We start from the raw sequence: 17,989 nt of genomic DNA on the forward strand, positions 1-17,989 counted from the left end.
CAGCAGCTATTAAAAAGGTATTGGCAAAAGAGAAGACAACTTTAAAAGACATCCAAGAGTTAATGGGTTAGCTCAATTTTGCATCCAGGGTAATTCAGGTGGGGAGAGTTTTTTTTAAGAAGGCTGGCAGGGGCTACAGCAGTCATTACTCAGAAACAGCACCTTTGTCAGGTTGAAGAAGGGGCTGAAGCAAGACTTGCAGATGTGGTTGTCTTTTCTGCAAGGTTTCAATGGGGTTAGAATATGGCCGTCGCTATGGACAGCTGATGAGAGGTTGCAACTGTACACAGATGCCTCCAGGCAAGGGGGTTTTGGGGCAATATTGGGTTCTGCGTGGTGTGCCAAAGGGTGGCCACCTACCTGGTGACGATGTGACCTCACCAACAATATCACAGCGATAGAACTCTTTCCCATTCTGGTGGCATTGTCAATCTGGTCGGACACCTTGGCTAACAAGAGTTTGGTCATCTGGTCAGACAACATGGCAATTAATAATCAGGCGGCGCTGTGTCCCATAGTATTAGGCTTATTAAGACATTTGGTGAGCAGGTGTCTCCAGTTTTTTCATTGTATTTGTCTCCAGTATAATATCCAGATAAGAGCCAAGCATGTGCCAGGGGTTCAGAACAAGGCAGCTGATGCTCTTTCTCGCTTGCAGTGGGAAAAATTCCGGGCAGAATGGCCAGAGGCGCAGCAGGAAATGACGTCCTTCAAAGAGGAATATTGGAGACTGATGAATTAGAAGGTCAACTACAGCATATGGCTGAAGAGGCTTTAGCGGTGGGAACAAGGCACCGGTATCGACGTTGTGTGGACACTTTTCTGAACTTTAAAGCGGATCCTTCTGAGCTTCCAGACAATGTTCAGCAACTGGGTAAGCGGGTCAACCGGTTCGTGGTGTGGGCCAGGGGAGCCGGCAAATCTAGGTAATGGGTTGGAGAGCACCTATCAGCAATAGCATACCATTCAGAGCTATAGGGTTTTGATGATCCTACTAAAGGTTTTGATCTTAGGGCAGCCTTGAAAGGGTGGGCCAAAGGGGAAGGCAAAAAGCAGATTCACAGCTCCCCAATTGATTTTAATACACTAAAAATTCTAATGGACCACCTCCCTTAGGTGTGCTACTCGGAATTTGAAGGTACGCTGTTTAGAGTAACCTTTTCCCTGGCCTTCTTCAAGGCAGACCAAAAAACCCCGCCCACGTGGCCCGATATTACTGCTGATGAATCGCCAGAAAATGTGGGAGAGGTGAAAGCTCAAGTCCCACTTTGCCTGGTAATTACGCTGCTCCTGCAGCTAGGACCAGCCATGACATGTTGCTGCAGCCCCTACTATAAATGCAGGCTAGAATGCCAATAGTGCCACACAACTGCGCCACTGCATGGTGCCACCACTCAGCCCCCGCATGTGTGTCACCAGATCCGACCACTGAAACAAGGTTGGGCTGAGAGAGTGGGGCCAGCTGTCGCCCCCAGGATAGCCCGGCATGGGGCAACAGATCCTCCGCAGCCCGGTGCAGCCGTCGAATCCCAGCGAGGGGGTAAAGGGAAGGGAGGGGCCCCCAGCAAATTCTGCAGTCTGCTGTCTCCCTGCAGCGACGGCACCACCAGCACACCAAACCCGGCCTTGAGGCGGCAAGCAGGGGCCAACGACTGGCACTCAAGCTCATTGTCACCGGGCAGGGCTGTGCCTCGGTTCCAGCCACGTTCCCGTTTAGCCAGTGCCCGCACTGCTCCGAGCTCAGCCGCAGGGCCTCCAGGCCAAGCACTTCAGTAAGGACGCCTTCAATGTGTATGGGACTGACCCGTTCTGCCGTCCCCGCATTCCCTGTAGATTCCGCACCCCCTCCGATGACTTGTAAAGCATACATCGCCGACAAAGCAGGATAAATTCAGGATGTTGCTGACGGGCTTAGAACGCGACCGCCATGATGGCTCGCTAGGCCACGCCATCAATCATTGCATTTTCATACTCTGTTGTAATTGGAGTGGTCTCCTCTTGAGCATGTCACTAAATATATAAACAATTACATTTGCGAACCCACTCAAAGATTAATGTTCATTACTATAAATACCAGATATTGTGATTTTAGCACCTTGCATTAAGCTTTTTCACTAAGCATGGGAGGAGGGACCCTAAAAAAAGGCATTGATAGAGTTTGATCGTCTTGCCAATATATATTATTGTACATGATTTTTGATTTAGCTGAAAAAGCAAGGCTTGCTCTATTGCTATTGATTGCGATGGACTCAGCCGACAAACCAATGGAGTACGGCCATTGGAGGTTTAGCCATTAGACCGCCTGCCCGATTGAGAGTGTGCGTACAAATGACTAGTTTTACTGTCCCTTGCACCGTGGAAACCTGGTGCTAATGCACAGTAAAAACATTTAAATGACACCCAATCCTTGAGAGAAAACTCCATGGTATGGAGGTCATGATAAGATTTCTGTTTTTGCAGTAATAAAAACACGTTAAAATGTTGACTGACGTCTTACATGTTTGACAGGACCATCTGTCAGATGTTTAACTTATTGACCGGAACCTCCATGATGACATTTCCTATCAATGACAAGAGTTGTATGCTGGGCTGGCAAACAAATCTAAATTCGGAGGACAGGTACTCCGTTAGGAGGACAGAGAATTTTACTATGTTGCCCCGATGGAGTAAATATCATTCTCTGCACTCTAAATCAGGCCCTCAATCAGAAGGTATAATCTTTGACCGGGATGAACCTAGTTGGTGCATCCGACCTGCACGCCATTGTGGGCAGTCTGAAATTGCGCCAATACTCCCTTCTATCAGGAACATAGACTATCATTGGCACCTAGATCTTTTGCCGCTATTCCTTCTTCAATCTTTAAAAATTCATATCTCAGTTTTTCCTGATTGGATTTTTTATTCATTTTGGTGTCATTTTGCTTATTAAATATTACTTTATTTTTCATTTTCAGTGTGGGATTTGACTTTATTACTGTTTTGGTGCTGCATACATACATTAAACATTGCCCTAGTGTGAGCCTGTCTACTCTGAGCCATAGTTACCCGGGGTTGAGCTCAGCCTAATTTAGTGACTTTGATGGTTTACCCTGATAAAGGTTGTGATTATTCCTTGAGGCGGATAGTCACCCGCCCAAATAATCCATTTTCTTACAATGTTATATGTGGGCAATGCAATACTCCACCATTCATCATCTATAGGACACTGTCCAACCAGCCAAAGTAGTAGCTCAGGTGAAAAATTATAGAACTAGTCAACCATGCACCTGCAACCCCTGATCTCTGTACTGTGTCCCACCCTTGTAAACGAGATAGGGCAGTAGTTCAGGGGTGATATTATGGCTTGCCTCAGGTGGTCACCCTCACTCCCATTCTCTTCTGGCTCTGGGCGGTATTGTGAACTTCTTCTACCCCTTGCTCAGGGCATTACCACTCAGGATGTTGTCCATCCTGGAATGACGGGAGTCATACTTCCAGGATTGGGGTTGTCACATGTTGTTGACTTCCCCATTACCAACAAAGCCAATCCTGCATCATGTGGGTACCCCAAAAGCCATGGCAGTACGCCTCATCTGAGTGGCAGGCTACAACATGATTTGAGGATCTGCCACAGGATTTGAGGATCCCGAGGTTCGAGGATCTACTGCAGGATTCAAGGATCTCAGTCTTAAAAAATTACACAGCTCTGCTTTTCACCCCTATTCCTGTCACACCAGCTGAAATAATTTTTAACCCGAATGCCTTGATCATCTTCTCAGAAGCTTTCTGCTTGTGGCGCATCTTGAAACTTCTTATACAGCCTAATACTATCCTGTGCACAACTTCCCAGGAGTATAGCAGAAATCCCAGTGTGGTCAAGACATGAAGGACAACTTAAGGATACCAAAAGCGTATTTAATTATGCCTTGTGTGCCATAATGTACCTCTGTTGAGGCTATGTGGTTGGAAGAGTATAAAGAGACGGGGAGAGCAAGCATAACAGCATGATACTTTTTATGATGTGGTTCTATTTTAAATGTACAACATCATCTATACATGCTTGTAGTCACTGGTAGTATAATGTATGCCCCGAGTACATTTGAGGTGCCATCCATGCAGCTCCAATGTGATATATTATAACTTAGCTAGGAGTCAGATGTCACTTAAATCCCCAGCAAACAAGTGACGTGCATGACCTGACTAATTAAATATATAGTTGTCATGTGAGCTTCCAGGAAAGGCAGCATGCATATCAGTGAGGCAACTCCTCACTTCACAGACCGCTTCCACACTGATGGAGGGCCATCGGTCTCTCTCTGAAAAGATGTTCCCTGTAGTGAGGTAGCTGAAGTGCCATGTGGGTGCAATACATGATATCTGATACATGAGGGAAGTTGGAACGCCTTAGAATGTCCTTGCCACTCTCTGCCATTCCACCAGCGACTTTGGTGAAGTGGTAAAATGGTGCACTCTGCTGGTGATGAATTTCAGTGCCTGCTGCATACATTAAAACTGGCTTGCTTGTGAGGTGCCTACATCATCAGAAGTGACTCTCTGGAAAGACCTAAGAGCATCATTTTTTCCCACATAAAAAGTGACGCACCAACGGCGAAAGGGGCTTGTAAATACGCTCCCTAGTGGCCATGAAATGAAGTGCAGCCAGTATTTGACATGGTGCTGGGCTAGCCTGAGAGTGGGCTGTTGGTGAAACAAGCTCCCGCGTCTAGTCTGTAACCATTTCAAGGATCATTAAAGGGGAGAAGTGGTTTCTGGCAATGATTGCTTCAATGAACATGCCAAATGTGCTGATCATATGCTAGTAAACCCTCTCCTCCTCCTCACATAATTGTTCCTCAAAATGAAGGGCAAAGTTAGAAAGGCATTCACTTACATGGTAATCATAAAAAGCGTTTGGTGTATGACTTCCTGTTTTTTGTTTTATAATCAATTTTTATTGATTTTGTTAAAACAGGAAGAAACATATGACCAGCAGTAAGTAGAGACATTAATACACAACATATGTGTGGCATCATCGCAGCATCGACCGACCCCCCCTCCCCTCCCAAAAGGATAGGAAATGAAAGGGAGGACAAAGTGAATTCTTGCATTGAGGTTACAGATGCATAAGTGGAATGTCATTCGTCTAATAACCCCATCCACTTGCCCAATACTTTGCGATACTTTGTTGGACATCCCCTGACTTCATACATGGGCTTTTCTTGTGCTGCGCACCAGTCCACTCCCCTATGCCACCTTGCCATGGTGGGCACAACCGGGTTCAACCAGTTAGCCTCAATGTCTCTCTTGGCCACCATCATGGCAGTGTTCAGAAAGAGTTTTCCGCTGTGGACCTGCCAAACCCTCGGCAACCCCCAAGAGCACATTCAGTGAGTTATGTGGGATCTCCCATCCTAGGACCTCGGAGAGCTCTCTTTCTATGGAGTTCCAAAATCGTGTAATGACGGGGCAGAGCCATACTATGTGGAAGAAATCTGATTGTTGTTGGCTACAACAGGGGCACAATGCGTCTGGTCTTAGCCCTGCACTGTGAAGGCGCCTCGACGTGAGGTAGGTGGCATGAAGATCGTATATTTGGACTAGACGGACTCTCACGGAGGTGGTGATTGTTTTGGGTGTCATCAGTGCGTCCCTCCAGTCCTCCTCCAGGGGCCCGATCCATCCCTCCTATTGGTCTCTGAGTCAGTGTAGTGCGGTGGGAGTGTTATTCGTTAAAGAGCGATACATTCATGAAATCCCCCCTTCCTCAGGTCACCTGTCATGATTTGGTCTTCAATTGGGCTGTACTCGGGCAGTGAGGTACCTTCTGAGATGTGGTAGTGGACGTCGTGAAACCATTGCAAATACCCGTAAAACTGTAAGGGGTGCAGAGAATACCGGACTTGGAGGTCTTGGAAGGTATGTATGTGGTCACCTGATATGTCTCCAAGTTGCAAGATGCCAATGAGTTCCCAAGCTCTGAATCCTGTTAGGTTGGTAGCCTCCTGAAGCCAAGTGCCCTGCCAAAGTGGGTTATACTGAATCAGCGTGTTTGACCAGTTGGTGTGGCACAGGGAGGCACGTCAGGCCAGGATGACCCCGCATGCACTGTGGGCAGGGAATAGCTGCTCCGTCATCATCCCTTGGATTCTAGATAGGCTCAGGGCATGTAGTTCCACTCTGTACGCTGTGTCCGACCAGCCGCTGTTGAACCTGTCGTGTATGGTGAGCAGGTGGGTTGCTAGGTAGTATAGGTACAGGTTAGTCATGCTGAGTCCTCCATCGAAGGGTGGAATCCAACATTGGGCAAGAGCCAGACGAGGCCTCAGACCCCCCCCCAAAGGAAGTTGGTAGCCAGACTGTCAATCTTCCTGAACCAGGTTCACAGAAAGAGGAAAGGTGTGTTCTGAAGTACATATAAGAACCTGGGTAGTATCATTTTGAATAGGGATATTCTGCCCAGGGGGTTCAGCGGCAGCGCCTGCCACCTGTGGAGGTCAGCACGGGCTCTCTTCACGAGTGGGGTCACGTTGAGTGACCAGGCGAGGTCAGGTAGTAGGGCAATCTAATCCCAAGGTATTTAAAAGACTGTCTCTGGATGGGTATCATAGTTTGCCAGTCAAAGCAGGCTCTCGAAAGGTGGAGGGGGAATTGGACTGATTTGGAGAAGTTCCGGCCTGCCCAAAGAGATGTAACACTTGGAGGCATCGGGGTCCGGATTGGGCTGGCTCGGCAAGAAAGAGCAGAACGTCTTCCTCATAGAGAGCGATTTCGTCCTCCGGCAGTCCGGGCCATTTCCATCCCATGATCCGCTTGTCAGACCGTATGAGGCAAGCCAAGGGCTGCATCGCTAAGGCGAATAGGATCAGTGAAAGGGGCATCCCTGCCTTGTGCCTCTGCTGATAGGGAAGTGCCCTGACAGTGCCTCGTTGACAAGCACCCGAGCCTGCGGTCTGTTGTATAAAACCTTCACTAATTTCCAGAAGTGTTGCCCCAGCCCCAATTCCATCAGCACCTCCCCCATGTACCGCCAGTCTATGGAGTCAAAGGCTTTCTCAAAATCAATGAGAAGAAGCGCCAGGTACGGGGTCAGCTATTGGCGGTTTGCTATGGCTAGGTTGAGACATCTGAGGCAGTGTCTGGTACCCCTGGACGGCATGAAGCCGCACTGGTCGGGGTGGACCAGTTTGGCCAGATGCGGTCGTAAGGAGTTGGCTAAGACCGACACGAACATTTTGAGTTAATGAGAGAGCTAGGGCGGTATTCGGAGCAGTGCGTAGGGGAGGGTTGGGACTTAGGGGTCATCACATTCGTAGCTGTATCAGTTTCTGACCGGAACAAGCCCTTGTCAACCGCTTCGTCATACACCTCCAGGAGGTGGGGAACTAATGTATCCTGGTAGGCCACGTAAAACTCCTGTGGCAGCCCATCCGGACCCGGGGTCTTGCCAGATGCAAGGCGGGATATGGCATAATTGATCTCTTCCAGAGTAATGGGGAGGTCCAAGGCCGCTGTTTCAGCCGCATTAAGCCGTGGAAGAGAGACCATGTTACTGATGAAGCAGCTCCGGGAGTGAAAGGCTGGGAAGCTGTGTGGAGTAAAGCATAGAGTAATAGGTGGGGAAGTGTTGGGCAATTGCCACGGCCGAGCGCTGTGACGCGCCGTCTGGGGCTATAACTTCTGGAATTATGCGATTGGCCAGTGGATACGTGGCCAGTAGGTGGAGAATCTTCCCATTCTTGTCTCCCCACCCGTACACTCTAGCTACAGAGGACATGACTTCATGTTTTTTTTTGGTCAGCCTACATGTGATTGATTGGTGTTGTAATGAGGTTCACAGGTAGTTAGTTGCTGGAGTGCTGAGGTATGACTACCACCCCCTTACAATAACAGGTATGTTCCATGAGTTGGGAGCCTTGTTGTACTATGTTTTTAAAGAAATATGTACGTTAAAATCATGTAAAAAAACATTTCAAGTAATACAATTTACATAAGACATATATTTTTTTAAATGGTAAAATGTTAAACAAATGTCTATTTATTTCTCCTACTTTCCCTCGTGTTCTTTGATACCTCCAATAATTTCTATGATAGGGTATTGCTGTATCAGTGGTGCTTGTCATACTTTAAGTCTTAGCTGGAGTATTTTCGAGCCTGTTTTGACTCCATTAGAACTGTAGTAGAATTATAAGCACATGTAATGAATAGCAATGGTATTACTATTTTATAGGTGTGTCATTTTACTTGCATAGCCCTCCTTAAACTTCTCCTTCAATTTCCCTCAGCTTCACCCAGCTTGTAAAGTAATTATTCCCCATTTTCTAGTCACAGCCCAGAGACCTCTGCACAGAAAAATACGAGGATGTGGAGAATGCGAAGTCTTTTTAAAAAAAAAATCTTTTTTATTGGCATTTATATATATAGTAAGAAGTTAATCAGCACAGTTGCTGAAGTATAGCAAGAGCACGTTCATTACAGCACATTTGGATTACATCTGGTATAATATTTCAGGTGCTTCCTGCAAGGCAATGATTAGTCTTAAGCTCAGTATCGCACACAAATACAGTAGTACGTGTAGCAGTTATTTCTGGTGGATACAAGTATCTTTGTAATAGTCAATTGTTATTAACTCCAATTCAGTGGGCAGTTAGTGAGCATCTATTTTTTGTAGCTGGTTGTCAATGTACATATCATTACTGTCTACATTACCATCTCTGCAGTATATACTCAATCAGTGCCAAGCTGATAAAATATGCCACTCAAAAAGATAAACGATAAAAAAACAACTTTCGACTACAACTAAATCTAAACCACCAGAGGTCTGCGCACTTAGAGTGCGATTGTAATTTAAAGAATCTCCATCAGTGTTCGACAGGGGAGGGGCGGGGGAAGGCGGTCCCAACATAGACAGTTGAAAGTGAGGAGTCTTGATGTCTAGATGAATATCTCTAGCTATCCTTCAGAGTCGGTCAAGGATGAGATCTGGGTCTGATCCGGTGCATGTGGTGCTTCCCACATCCTCACCATATCTGCCCAGGGTTCTGCCAGCGGTTTACGCTGTTTTGTAATCCTATCCTCTTGAAGCAAAGCTTGTTCCTCTGCTCTATCCCAGGGAGTAACGTCCTCCTCCCAAGCCACCACCAGCTGGTCATGTTTTGATTTCCAACCAAGAGCTATCCGTCTCCTGGCCCGGATGAGAGCCAGATCAATAAACCTATGTCCTATTCTTTGTGGCTTGGGTCTCGGAAATAACCCCAGCAGACAAATCTCCGGGGAACACGCTAGAGATCTAGAGAAGACACTATTAAGCATATCCACAATTTTGCACCAGAAGTCTACTAGTTGCCCACAGGATCAAATCATATGGTCAAAGTCTGCATCCAATTGTGAGCACCTAGCACAGGCCTGGTCCTCCCTGCTATACACCACATTTAAGTGGAGAATGCGATGTCTGGTTGGAAATTTGTGAATTTTATTTTGCAATACTTAAATAGTACTACCGAAGTACTTCTTTACATACTCCAAACTGCATCGGACCCTTTGTGTCTCCAGTATGAAAAGTAAGTACTGGAATCAGGATCCCACACTCCTGTGTTTCTGTGTTTTTTCCAGTGCTGTTGCTAGGCCATGCACCTAAAACTGATATTTAATTAGTAGTTGTATTACACCCTATTTGCAAATACTGTGACTGCTTTGTCTTTTCAGAGTTCCATCTATACCATTACCTCCACCTATTTGAAGGGTTAGATAGAGATACTCATTGGGATTCGAATCTGCCAGTTTGGTACTTAAATGGTTTCTAATTTATCTTTCATGGTCCATCCATGTATTATATTGGGGGGCAGCCTGGTGCTTTGCGGATCAAGACCTCAGCCCGGTGGGTCCAGGTTTGCTAAGTGGGTTCCCTGATTCTGTGCAGCTGAAACAATGGCTTGGAAATAGCCATGGTGAACACCAGGCATTCCCCCTTAAAATCAAGTGTAGGACTGCACGGCAGGGTCCACTGCCTAGGCAAAGGATTGGGAGTGAAATGGAACAGCTAGGAAATCTGCACTGACTGGAGTGCTGGGCGGAGAAAGGCCAGAACTGCAGCGTAAGTACAGGAGGCAGCACACAGCTGAGATAAAGGCCCTGATTCAGTTACAGGCCCCTGCGCTGATGGCCAAGCAGGGGCAACTCCTAACCCACTCTCCGAGGAAGATACCGGGTAAGAGGGGCTCTATCAGAGATTGCAATGAAGACTCGCCACACCATCACCATTGGGGGAAGGGGTTCGGCCCATTTCGTGCTGGGACCAGTGAAGCCCACTGGAGGAAGCTACTGGTGTAGAGGAAGAGCTGAGCAGGAGGCCCCGTTTCAAACCAGATTACTTGATCCTTATCCAGGCCAGTGGGTTGTCCACCATCTGACACAAGTCTCCTACATTCACAAAGTAAGCTAGTGCGGGGCCTGAGCTCAGCCTCGCCCAATCTGGGTCCAGCAAAGGGGAATCCAGACATCAGTTGACAGCTATGGGCAAGGACAAAAAACCCAGCTCAACATCAAGAGAAAATAAACACATACACTAAACCCCCACCAAAAGCGGACCTGCAAAACCAAGCCCTTGTCCCCACGACTCTATGACTCAATCGCATATACAGGTCTCTCTGCAAATACTCTTGCAGGCCATCCATACCTACCAAAAGACACTTGAGATGAAGATTGAGGATGTTGGGGTTGAACTATTGCTGGTTGAACTATTGCTACTCTGTCAAGGATGAGAAATCTGTCTGAGTACATGTAAAAAGTGGAAACTTGTATTTCTGCAACTAAAGACTAGCTCAGCTCAATGCTTCAGTTTCTCAAAAACCTCATGTAGACATCAATACAACTGAAGAAAAAGATTGAGGACATTGAGGGGAGAGCTGACCGCAACAATCTATGCCTGGTGAGGACATCCTGAAAGGACAAAAGGCCCAACCTGGCACTCTTTCTAGAGGCATGGTTTAAAGAGTGGGTGCCAGAAGGACAGTTGTCATCCTGTTATTTTTCTAGAATGAGTTCTCAGATCCCTCACCCCCCCACCCCCCCAGGGCCTCCTATGTGCCCCCTTCCTGACCACTGATAATACAAATACTGAACTATGCCAATCAGGACCTGATTCTTCATACAGCAAGGTAAAGGGAGCACAAAGAGGCGAATACTTCAAAGAATCAATCTTGCCAGGCTATACTACGGAATTTCAACATTCCATTTGCATGGCTCTGAGCATTAAGCAAATTCTCAGAGCTGTGCAACTACAATATATGCTGTTATACCCTGCTAGACTTAAAGTACTGCAACAAGAGAAATCATTCTTTTTCGGGTCCCTGGAATAAGCCTGAGAATGAGTGGGGAATGGGTGGACCTCAGGCCCTGCAACTCACGGTAGAAATACCTCCATGGAGTCGAAGACAAGACACATGGCCACAGAACAGCTGGCCCCCCCAAAGCAAAAGATGCACTCAGCAAAACTCATGTGGACAGAGAGCGCGGTTGTGGGACACTCAAGCCTCCAGGGTGTTGAGCAACGATGAGACGCGGCCCTGGCCTTGATGGCCGATCTGTGCTAGTGCCAGGCGACTAACACTTCTACAGGCTAAAGTACTTGCTACCAGTATCAATGCATTTATTAGCCAGGTCTTAGGAAGGAAACCCCAACAACACACTGACACACAACTGGGACATACACAAATGTGGTTGTGGTGTCAGTTCATGATCAGAAGGCTTCTTCCCCACTGAAAGTTTAAATCATTAAAGTTTAGGGTGACAGCTGCAAGAGTTCCATCTACTGGGTACACAGTGTCACTTCCTGGGCTGCTATGGGAAAGCCATGGTTTACCATTTGTTCTTTACTAGGGGCTCCAGGAGAGTGAGCTGCTCTCCTGCATAAATCTTTCCCTAAGACTGTCACCGAGGTTCAACACAACTCTTTGGTTCGATATATTGCTGTCCTGAGAGTGTGGGAGGGATGTTTTTGGTATCTGGTAAGCTTGTATGCCCCACCCATGACTCTGGTGGCAAGCACTCTCAGGCCATCTCAGACTTACTCCTTGATCTACCCATGGGAAGACTGGTGGTTGAGGGAGACTTCAATAGCCTATTGCATTCAGAGGTAGACACCTTGGAAAGGATGGCTACCACACTTCATACGGACCTCTCAACATGGACGGCTGCCGATATATCGGATTGAATTTTAAAATTGTAATCTCTGGTATTGTTGGTACCTGTTTTCAATGCCATAGTAAGTATGTTTTCTTTGAGGGAGTAGGTTCTGAAATTTACAAGTATTTTCCAGGGATTTTTCCTTTCTGCACTTTGTCTAAAAAGATCTCTGTGCACTCTTTGGATATCTTCATCCAATGCTTTCGTCTCTAGTTCTGGAAAACAGTCCTTCAACAGGGATACCAAGAAACTTTTGATATTCTGTCCCTCTAAGCCCTCAGGGATATTTAAAAATCGTAAATTGTTTCTTTGAGAGTTATTCTCTAAGATTTCAACCTTATCCTTAAGTTCCATTTCCATTTCCATTTATAAACTTTATTTCGTCCGTAAAAGACCATAAAAGTCACATAAGAACACATCACAAGGATAAAAATACATTAAAAGTAACAATCCATGAAAGATTAAAAAGATTTATAAAAATTATTTACAGACTACAACAACTAAAAGCATCTCATTACATTAAAAAAGAGATATATAAAAACTAATTGCACAATTACAGTATTGTTTTCAGCAACTTTTGACGCCTTGTCCACATTGAAAGAAGAAAGCGGGAAACAGCAAAGACCACAATAGTTTTTGTATCAGATCTTAAAATTCGATAAGAAGTAGTGCATTGAGAGAACCCCATATATTTACAAAGTAGGATGAGCCATTATTTTCTTAATGATCTATACCCAGGACAGAAAAATAATACATGTATCACTGTCTCGGGGGGGACTATTGCAAGCTGGGCATATATTTACAGTGGGGTTTGCCCAGTTCTTTGTAAAATCAAATAAAGGAAGAGTGCCCAGCATGAATTGAATATAAAGCTTCCTCGCCAGTGTAGGTTGGATTTCATCCATATAGGGTTCAAACATGTATTGATCTTTAAAGCTTAAAAAATCTATTGTAAGTTGGCCAAAAGTGCTATTTTCCTGCAAAACCCTAAGCCTGTACAATCTATGGGATTTCACCACATCAAGACGGGAAATCTGCATGCAGTAAGCCTCTGGGCTAAACCAGAGGTCAGAATGACCAATTTCGTCTCAGAGATTTTTAATATATACAAGCTAAGGAAATTTCACTATTCCAGTTAGCTCCAGGATCGAGGAAAGCTCAGACCTGTATGAGGCTAGCTCAGGGGTCAACCAGATTCTGCGCCAGAAAGTCAATGGGCGCAGTCCCGCTTCTTCAGAAATAGGTCTTATGCCCAGGTCAAGACGCAGAGGAACAAGGGGGGTGCTTAGCGGAAGATTCATCAGAGACTTCATATACTTGTTTTCAGCTAAGGTCAAGCCCTTTGTTGAACAGTGCCCGCAGTGCTCTGTCCCATATAGTGCAGCACTTCTCACCTGCACTTTATATATCTCAGTAGCAGGGCCAGGGACCACAGTACTTAGGGACTTGGCAACTCTCATGACACCACCAGACAACTGAGCCAACCTTAAAACCGCCTTTTCCATTTGGGGTCCCCAGGAAAAAGACCCAGAGAGAGTAACCCCAAGATAGTCAAAAAGTGACAACTTTTCTAACGGAGTGCCATTGAGCGTAGGGTTGGGGCGAGATGATTTTACTGGGTTAAACACCATAAACTTTGTCTTACTTGCGTTTATTTCCAGGCCCCTGTTTACGCAAAATAGGGCAAAGCTATCTAAAATTAACTGAATCCCCATTGGGGACTTAGATAGCAACAAGGTGTCGTCCGCAAACAACAATACGGGCACCCTCCTTTGATCTAGTTTCGGAGCTTCAATGTGCTTGACCTGGCTTAATTGGGAAACCAGGGCATTGACATAAAGGCAAAACAGGGTGGGAGCAAGAACACAGCCCTGCCTTACCCCCATGTCCACCGGAAAGCGTGATGTCAATTCCCCTCATTTCCCAAATCTGACCTGGGCAAAATTCCCAGTATGTAGGCGGATAATCATATTTAATAGGTCTGACGGAATTCCAAGTTTATCAATGACTGCCCACAACTTGGCCCTGGGTACCATGTCAAAGGCTGATTTTAAGTCGACAAATATCAAATAGAGGCTGCCACCCTCTATTGATACTGTCTTCTAATAAAGGAGTTGGAGCCTAAGAAGTTGGTCGATGGTCGATACATTTTTCCTAAAACCAGCCTGGTAATCACTCAGTATGTCACGATCTTCCATCCACATATGTCGATGATCGAGCAAAATTCTCGAAAACAACTTCTGAGTGACGTCTATCAGACTGATTGGCCTATAGTTTGTGGGCAGGGTGGGAGAGCCTTTTTTATATATCGGGAATATTTCCACTCCAATCCATGTATCTGGGATTTTCATCCCCCGCACTATAGTGTTAAATACTATCCAAAGGTAGGGGCCCCAGATCGTTGGTTCTTCCCTGAAAAGATCCCCAGGGATCTTATCCAATCCTGGGGCTTTACCAAGGGGGAGTGACTTGATTGCACCTTGAACCTCTGCTAGAGTAATTGCCTCTAGAAGTGGCAAAGATGCAGAAGATTGTTTAATTTCCATAGGTGATGATGACAGTTCACTAGCATAAAGGGATTTGAAATGCACTTCCCAGGCTGAGGCAGAAATATTCGGCTCCACCGGAGACCGTTCGACAGAATTATGGTTAGAAACTAGGTACCAGAAGCCCTTCATATCCCTATTGTGTAGGGCTACTCTAATATCTTCCCATCTAGCACACTCCCATAGATGTTTAGCTTGCTCAATCGTAGCATTATACAGTTGCAATTTTATTCTTATTTGTGGTCTGTTTTCGCTCCTGATTGCCTCAATAAGAGCATCCTTGGCCGTCGGCAGGATTTATCAAACCAAGAGAGCTTGTAGGTCCTATTTACAAGGGGCTTAGAGGAAGGATTAAAACATTTATTAAGGTCCACCGTTAGCTCGGCATGGGTTATTTCAACCACGATCGTATCCCAGGTGGTAGGAAGTCGGTTTGTCTCTTCCATAAGTTTCTCAAGAAAAGGGGTATATAAAATATATAAACTGCCAGTTTTTCCAGTGCTAACGTGACCGATTCCCACCTTATCCTTCTTTTGCTTTTGGCCAAAACTAGATTGGTACAAGCATTAGGGAGACTCCTCGCTGATATTTGATTGTACGGGATCCGGAGTTCCAGGACTAAAGCATTATGATCACTGTTGTGTCTCGAGAGAACCATAAAATCAACTACACACAGCCAGGCACTGGTTTCCACCAAAATATAGTCCAGAAGAGAAAACTGTGCGGATCTAAAAGAGTGCATTAGCATGGCCTTGTTTATCTGCATCACCAATGGGGACCACGCCTTTACCTGCTTAATCTGTGGATCAGGAATTAGCCAAAAACTGTCCTCGTCACTAGGAACTGTATCTAAAGGGTTAACTAGGGGCTCAAATTGGCAGTTAAAATCGCCCCCTATCACCTTCCTTACATCCTTAGATAAGGATTGTAAAATTGCGGACAGATCATCGATTACAGAAGAATCCTTCTAGATACTTACAGGGCGTGAATACAAGTTAATAACCACAATTTTATGATTAGAAACAAAGGTTAGCTTGACACCCTGAATATCATCTGATAAAGTGATCACTTCCTCCATCTGGCAATCCAGGTAGGTTGCAACCCACAGAGACAAACCCCCTGAGGGTCTTCCCCTTTTGCTTCTATGTGCGGGTACATTGTACGTGGCATAGCCCTGGCTCACAATATCATCTATTGCCCAGGTTTCCTGGAACAGGCAAAGATCAAATTAGGATATACACTTTACCCAATATAGGTTCTGTAACTTATTTTTAATGCCTGCCACATTCCAGGATAGTACCTTTAAATTCGGGCCTCTGATCAAGCAATCGCTAGGATTATTGGGAGCCCGGTATCTGGAGGACTGGGTTAACCCCCGTTTATTTGCCAAAAGTGTGCCTGCTTCTGCCATTGCCAAAGGGAAAGTAGCTGATGAGGGGAGAATATTTATAATGTGTTCTATTGTTCTGTGTGAAGTGGGGGCAGTGGTCTCCATAGAGATTAAATCATCTGTCTTCAAAGTTGGATAAGAAGATGTGCTAGTCAGTCAATCCGATTGCTCCAGGGTCGATAGAGCTTCAAATCTATTCTGAGTTAGCACCGAGCCATTGCCCAAGGGATGCTTCCTGGTCTTTTCACTAGATGGCACATTAACTGACTTATCCCTATTCAATCTATTCTTCCTCAGAGAATGTGAATTATAAAAATAGTCTAGAGTTAGGGGAACTATCTCATAGCTCCTACGTTGCGGGGGGTAAACATTTGCTAACAGTATTGGTAGAATCTTGGTATTTGAAAAATGAACAATAACACAATCCCCTTTGAAATGTTTTTCCTGGCTGCCCACCCATTCCACCCTCCTTGCCATGATTAGTTCATTTGCCAGAAATGGACAGGTCCTTTCGTAGCACTTATATTGGAGGAAATCCAGTGCAGGCATTTATCCATACGATCGATCGTGGATTCCATCTGATCTGGTTGAAGTCGAGGAACATTAGCCAGGACCAAGGCCAGAGGAACAGCAGCAGGCGGAAGATGAAAACTTGGTCGGGCTGGGGTATTGAATGTAATAGACAATAAAGGTCTAATTATTTCCGGCTGTTTACGCCCTCCATGGCACGATAAGCATGGTGCTGTTGCATTGTTCATAACCTCCCTTACAAGAGGACATGGGGTATGTAGCAAAGGAGCTAACATGGCTGTAGGGGAAGGTGGTACTGGTTTAGAAATCGTACAGGTTGATGGAGCGGACACAAACTGCAAAGATTGTGTAATTTCAGCACTCACAGCTGGTTGGGCTGGCTGTAGCGGAACAGGATTTGCAAACTGTGCTGAGTTAAAACCCTGGACAGGAGTAAGACAAAGCTGTGACTCAAGCTCATTCAGTCTATATTCAATAGATGATAATTTGTCTATGATTGGCAGGATAATGGAATCCATTTTTAGCAGCAGATCATCCCAGACTGAAGCGTGGTCAATAACTGGAGGAACTGGGAGTGCGGAAGAGGCAAATGTTAAAGTTGGCTGACATAGCTTAGGGGCCTTAGAAGCTGTTTTATTTATTGGGCCCTTTGTTTTAGCGGGACACACAGATTTCACTTGTTTTGACTTTGGGGCCACAGCAACATCCTTGCCTCTGGTGCGCCTTGGCCTAGTTGAAGGTAGAGGTTTCTCTGGAGATGCTTCCACATCAGATGGTGAAGAACTACAGTTCTGTTAACTCAGTAGAGGGACATTGATTGGGAGAAATAGGTTAATTTTTGGTGAAAACTCGAGGGATACCCAGAGACTCATTAGTAAGGTTTGGAGAAGAAACCGAAACTAAAGGAAGAGAACGCCAGGTTCCATTGAGAGCCGTCTCTCGGTAATTTCAATTTCATGAGCAAGAATGTTTGTAGCCTTGGTCAAGAAAGGGTCAAGGGTTGCCCCTGCACCCACACCTCCTAGTTCTTTTAAACCTCTCCTCTTAGCCATTGCCAGGGGATATGAACAGTCCAATTTAAGTACCTGGTTCTGCAGCAGGCGAAAGAGAGTGGGCCCAGCCCGGCCTTCTCTGGGCGATGACGGGCGTAGACGGGCCCGCCCGTGGTCCTGGCTTTGTCCGGCGCGCGCCTGCGCGTGTTCCGGGTAGCAGGTGGCGCGAGGAGTTATATAGCAGCCGGTGGTGGGAGGGGCTGATGGAAGTCAGCTGGCATGGCCCCGTGGACTCCTGGGACCTGAAGTCCCTGCTCACAAACAAAGTGCCCCCAGCAAGCTCCTGGTGCAAAGCGAGGAGTTATGTAGCA

General features: G+C 46.0%; 1 protein-coding gene across 12 annotated transcripts in view; it reads left to right on the top strand.

Annotated features, from left to right (window-relative positions):
* Window positions 1-17,989, top strand: part of LOC144821482 (uncharacterized) — a 494,538-nt gene that overhangs the window by 158,159 nt on the left and 318,390 nt on the right. For 2 of the 12 annotated variants that reach the window (XR_013608365.1, XM_078678595.1), the window contains exon 3: window positions 659-874. The exons of the other annotated variants lie outside the window; for them this stretch is intronic. Coding sequence is in view for 1 of the 2 variants with exons in the window: in XM_078678595.1 (XP_078534721.1) it covers window positions 659-874 (216 nt within the window). In the remaining variant the exon portion in view is untranslated. The remainder of the gene's footprint in view (window positions 1-658; window positions 875-17,989) is intronic. 12 annotated transcript variants of the gene reach the window in all.

This window comes from Lissotriton helveticus, chromosome 2_2 (assembly GCF_964261635.1).
Source record: "Lissotriton helveticus chromosome 2_2, aLisHel1.1, whole genome shotgun sequence".
In the NCBI taxonomy this organism is placed as follows: domain Eukaryota; kingdom Metazoa; phylum Chordata; class Amphibia; order Caudata; family Salamandridae; genus Lissotriton; species Lissotriton helveticus.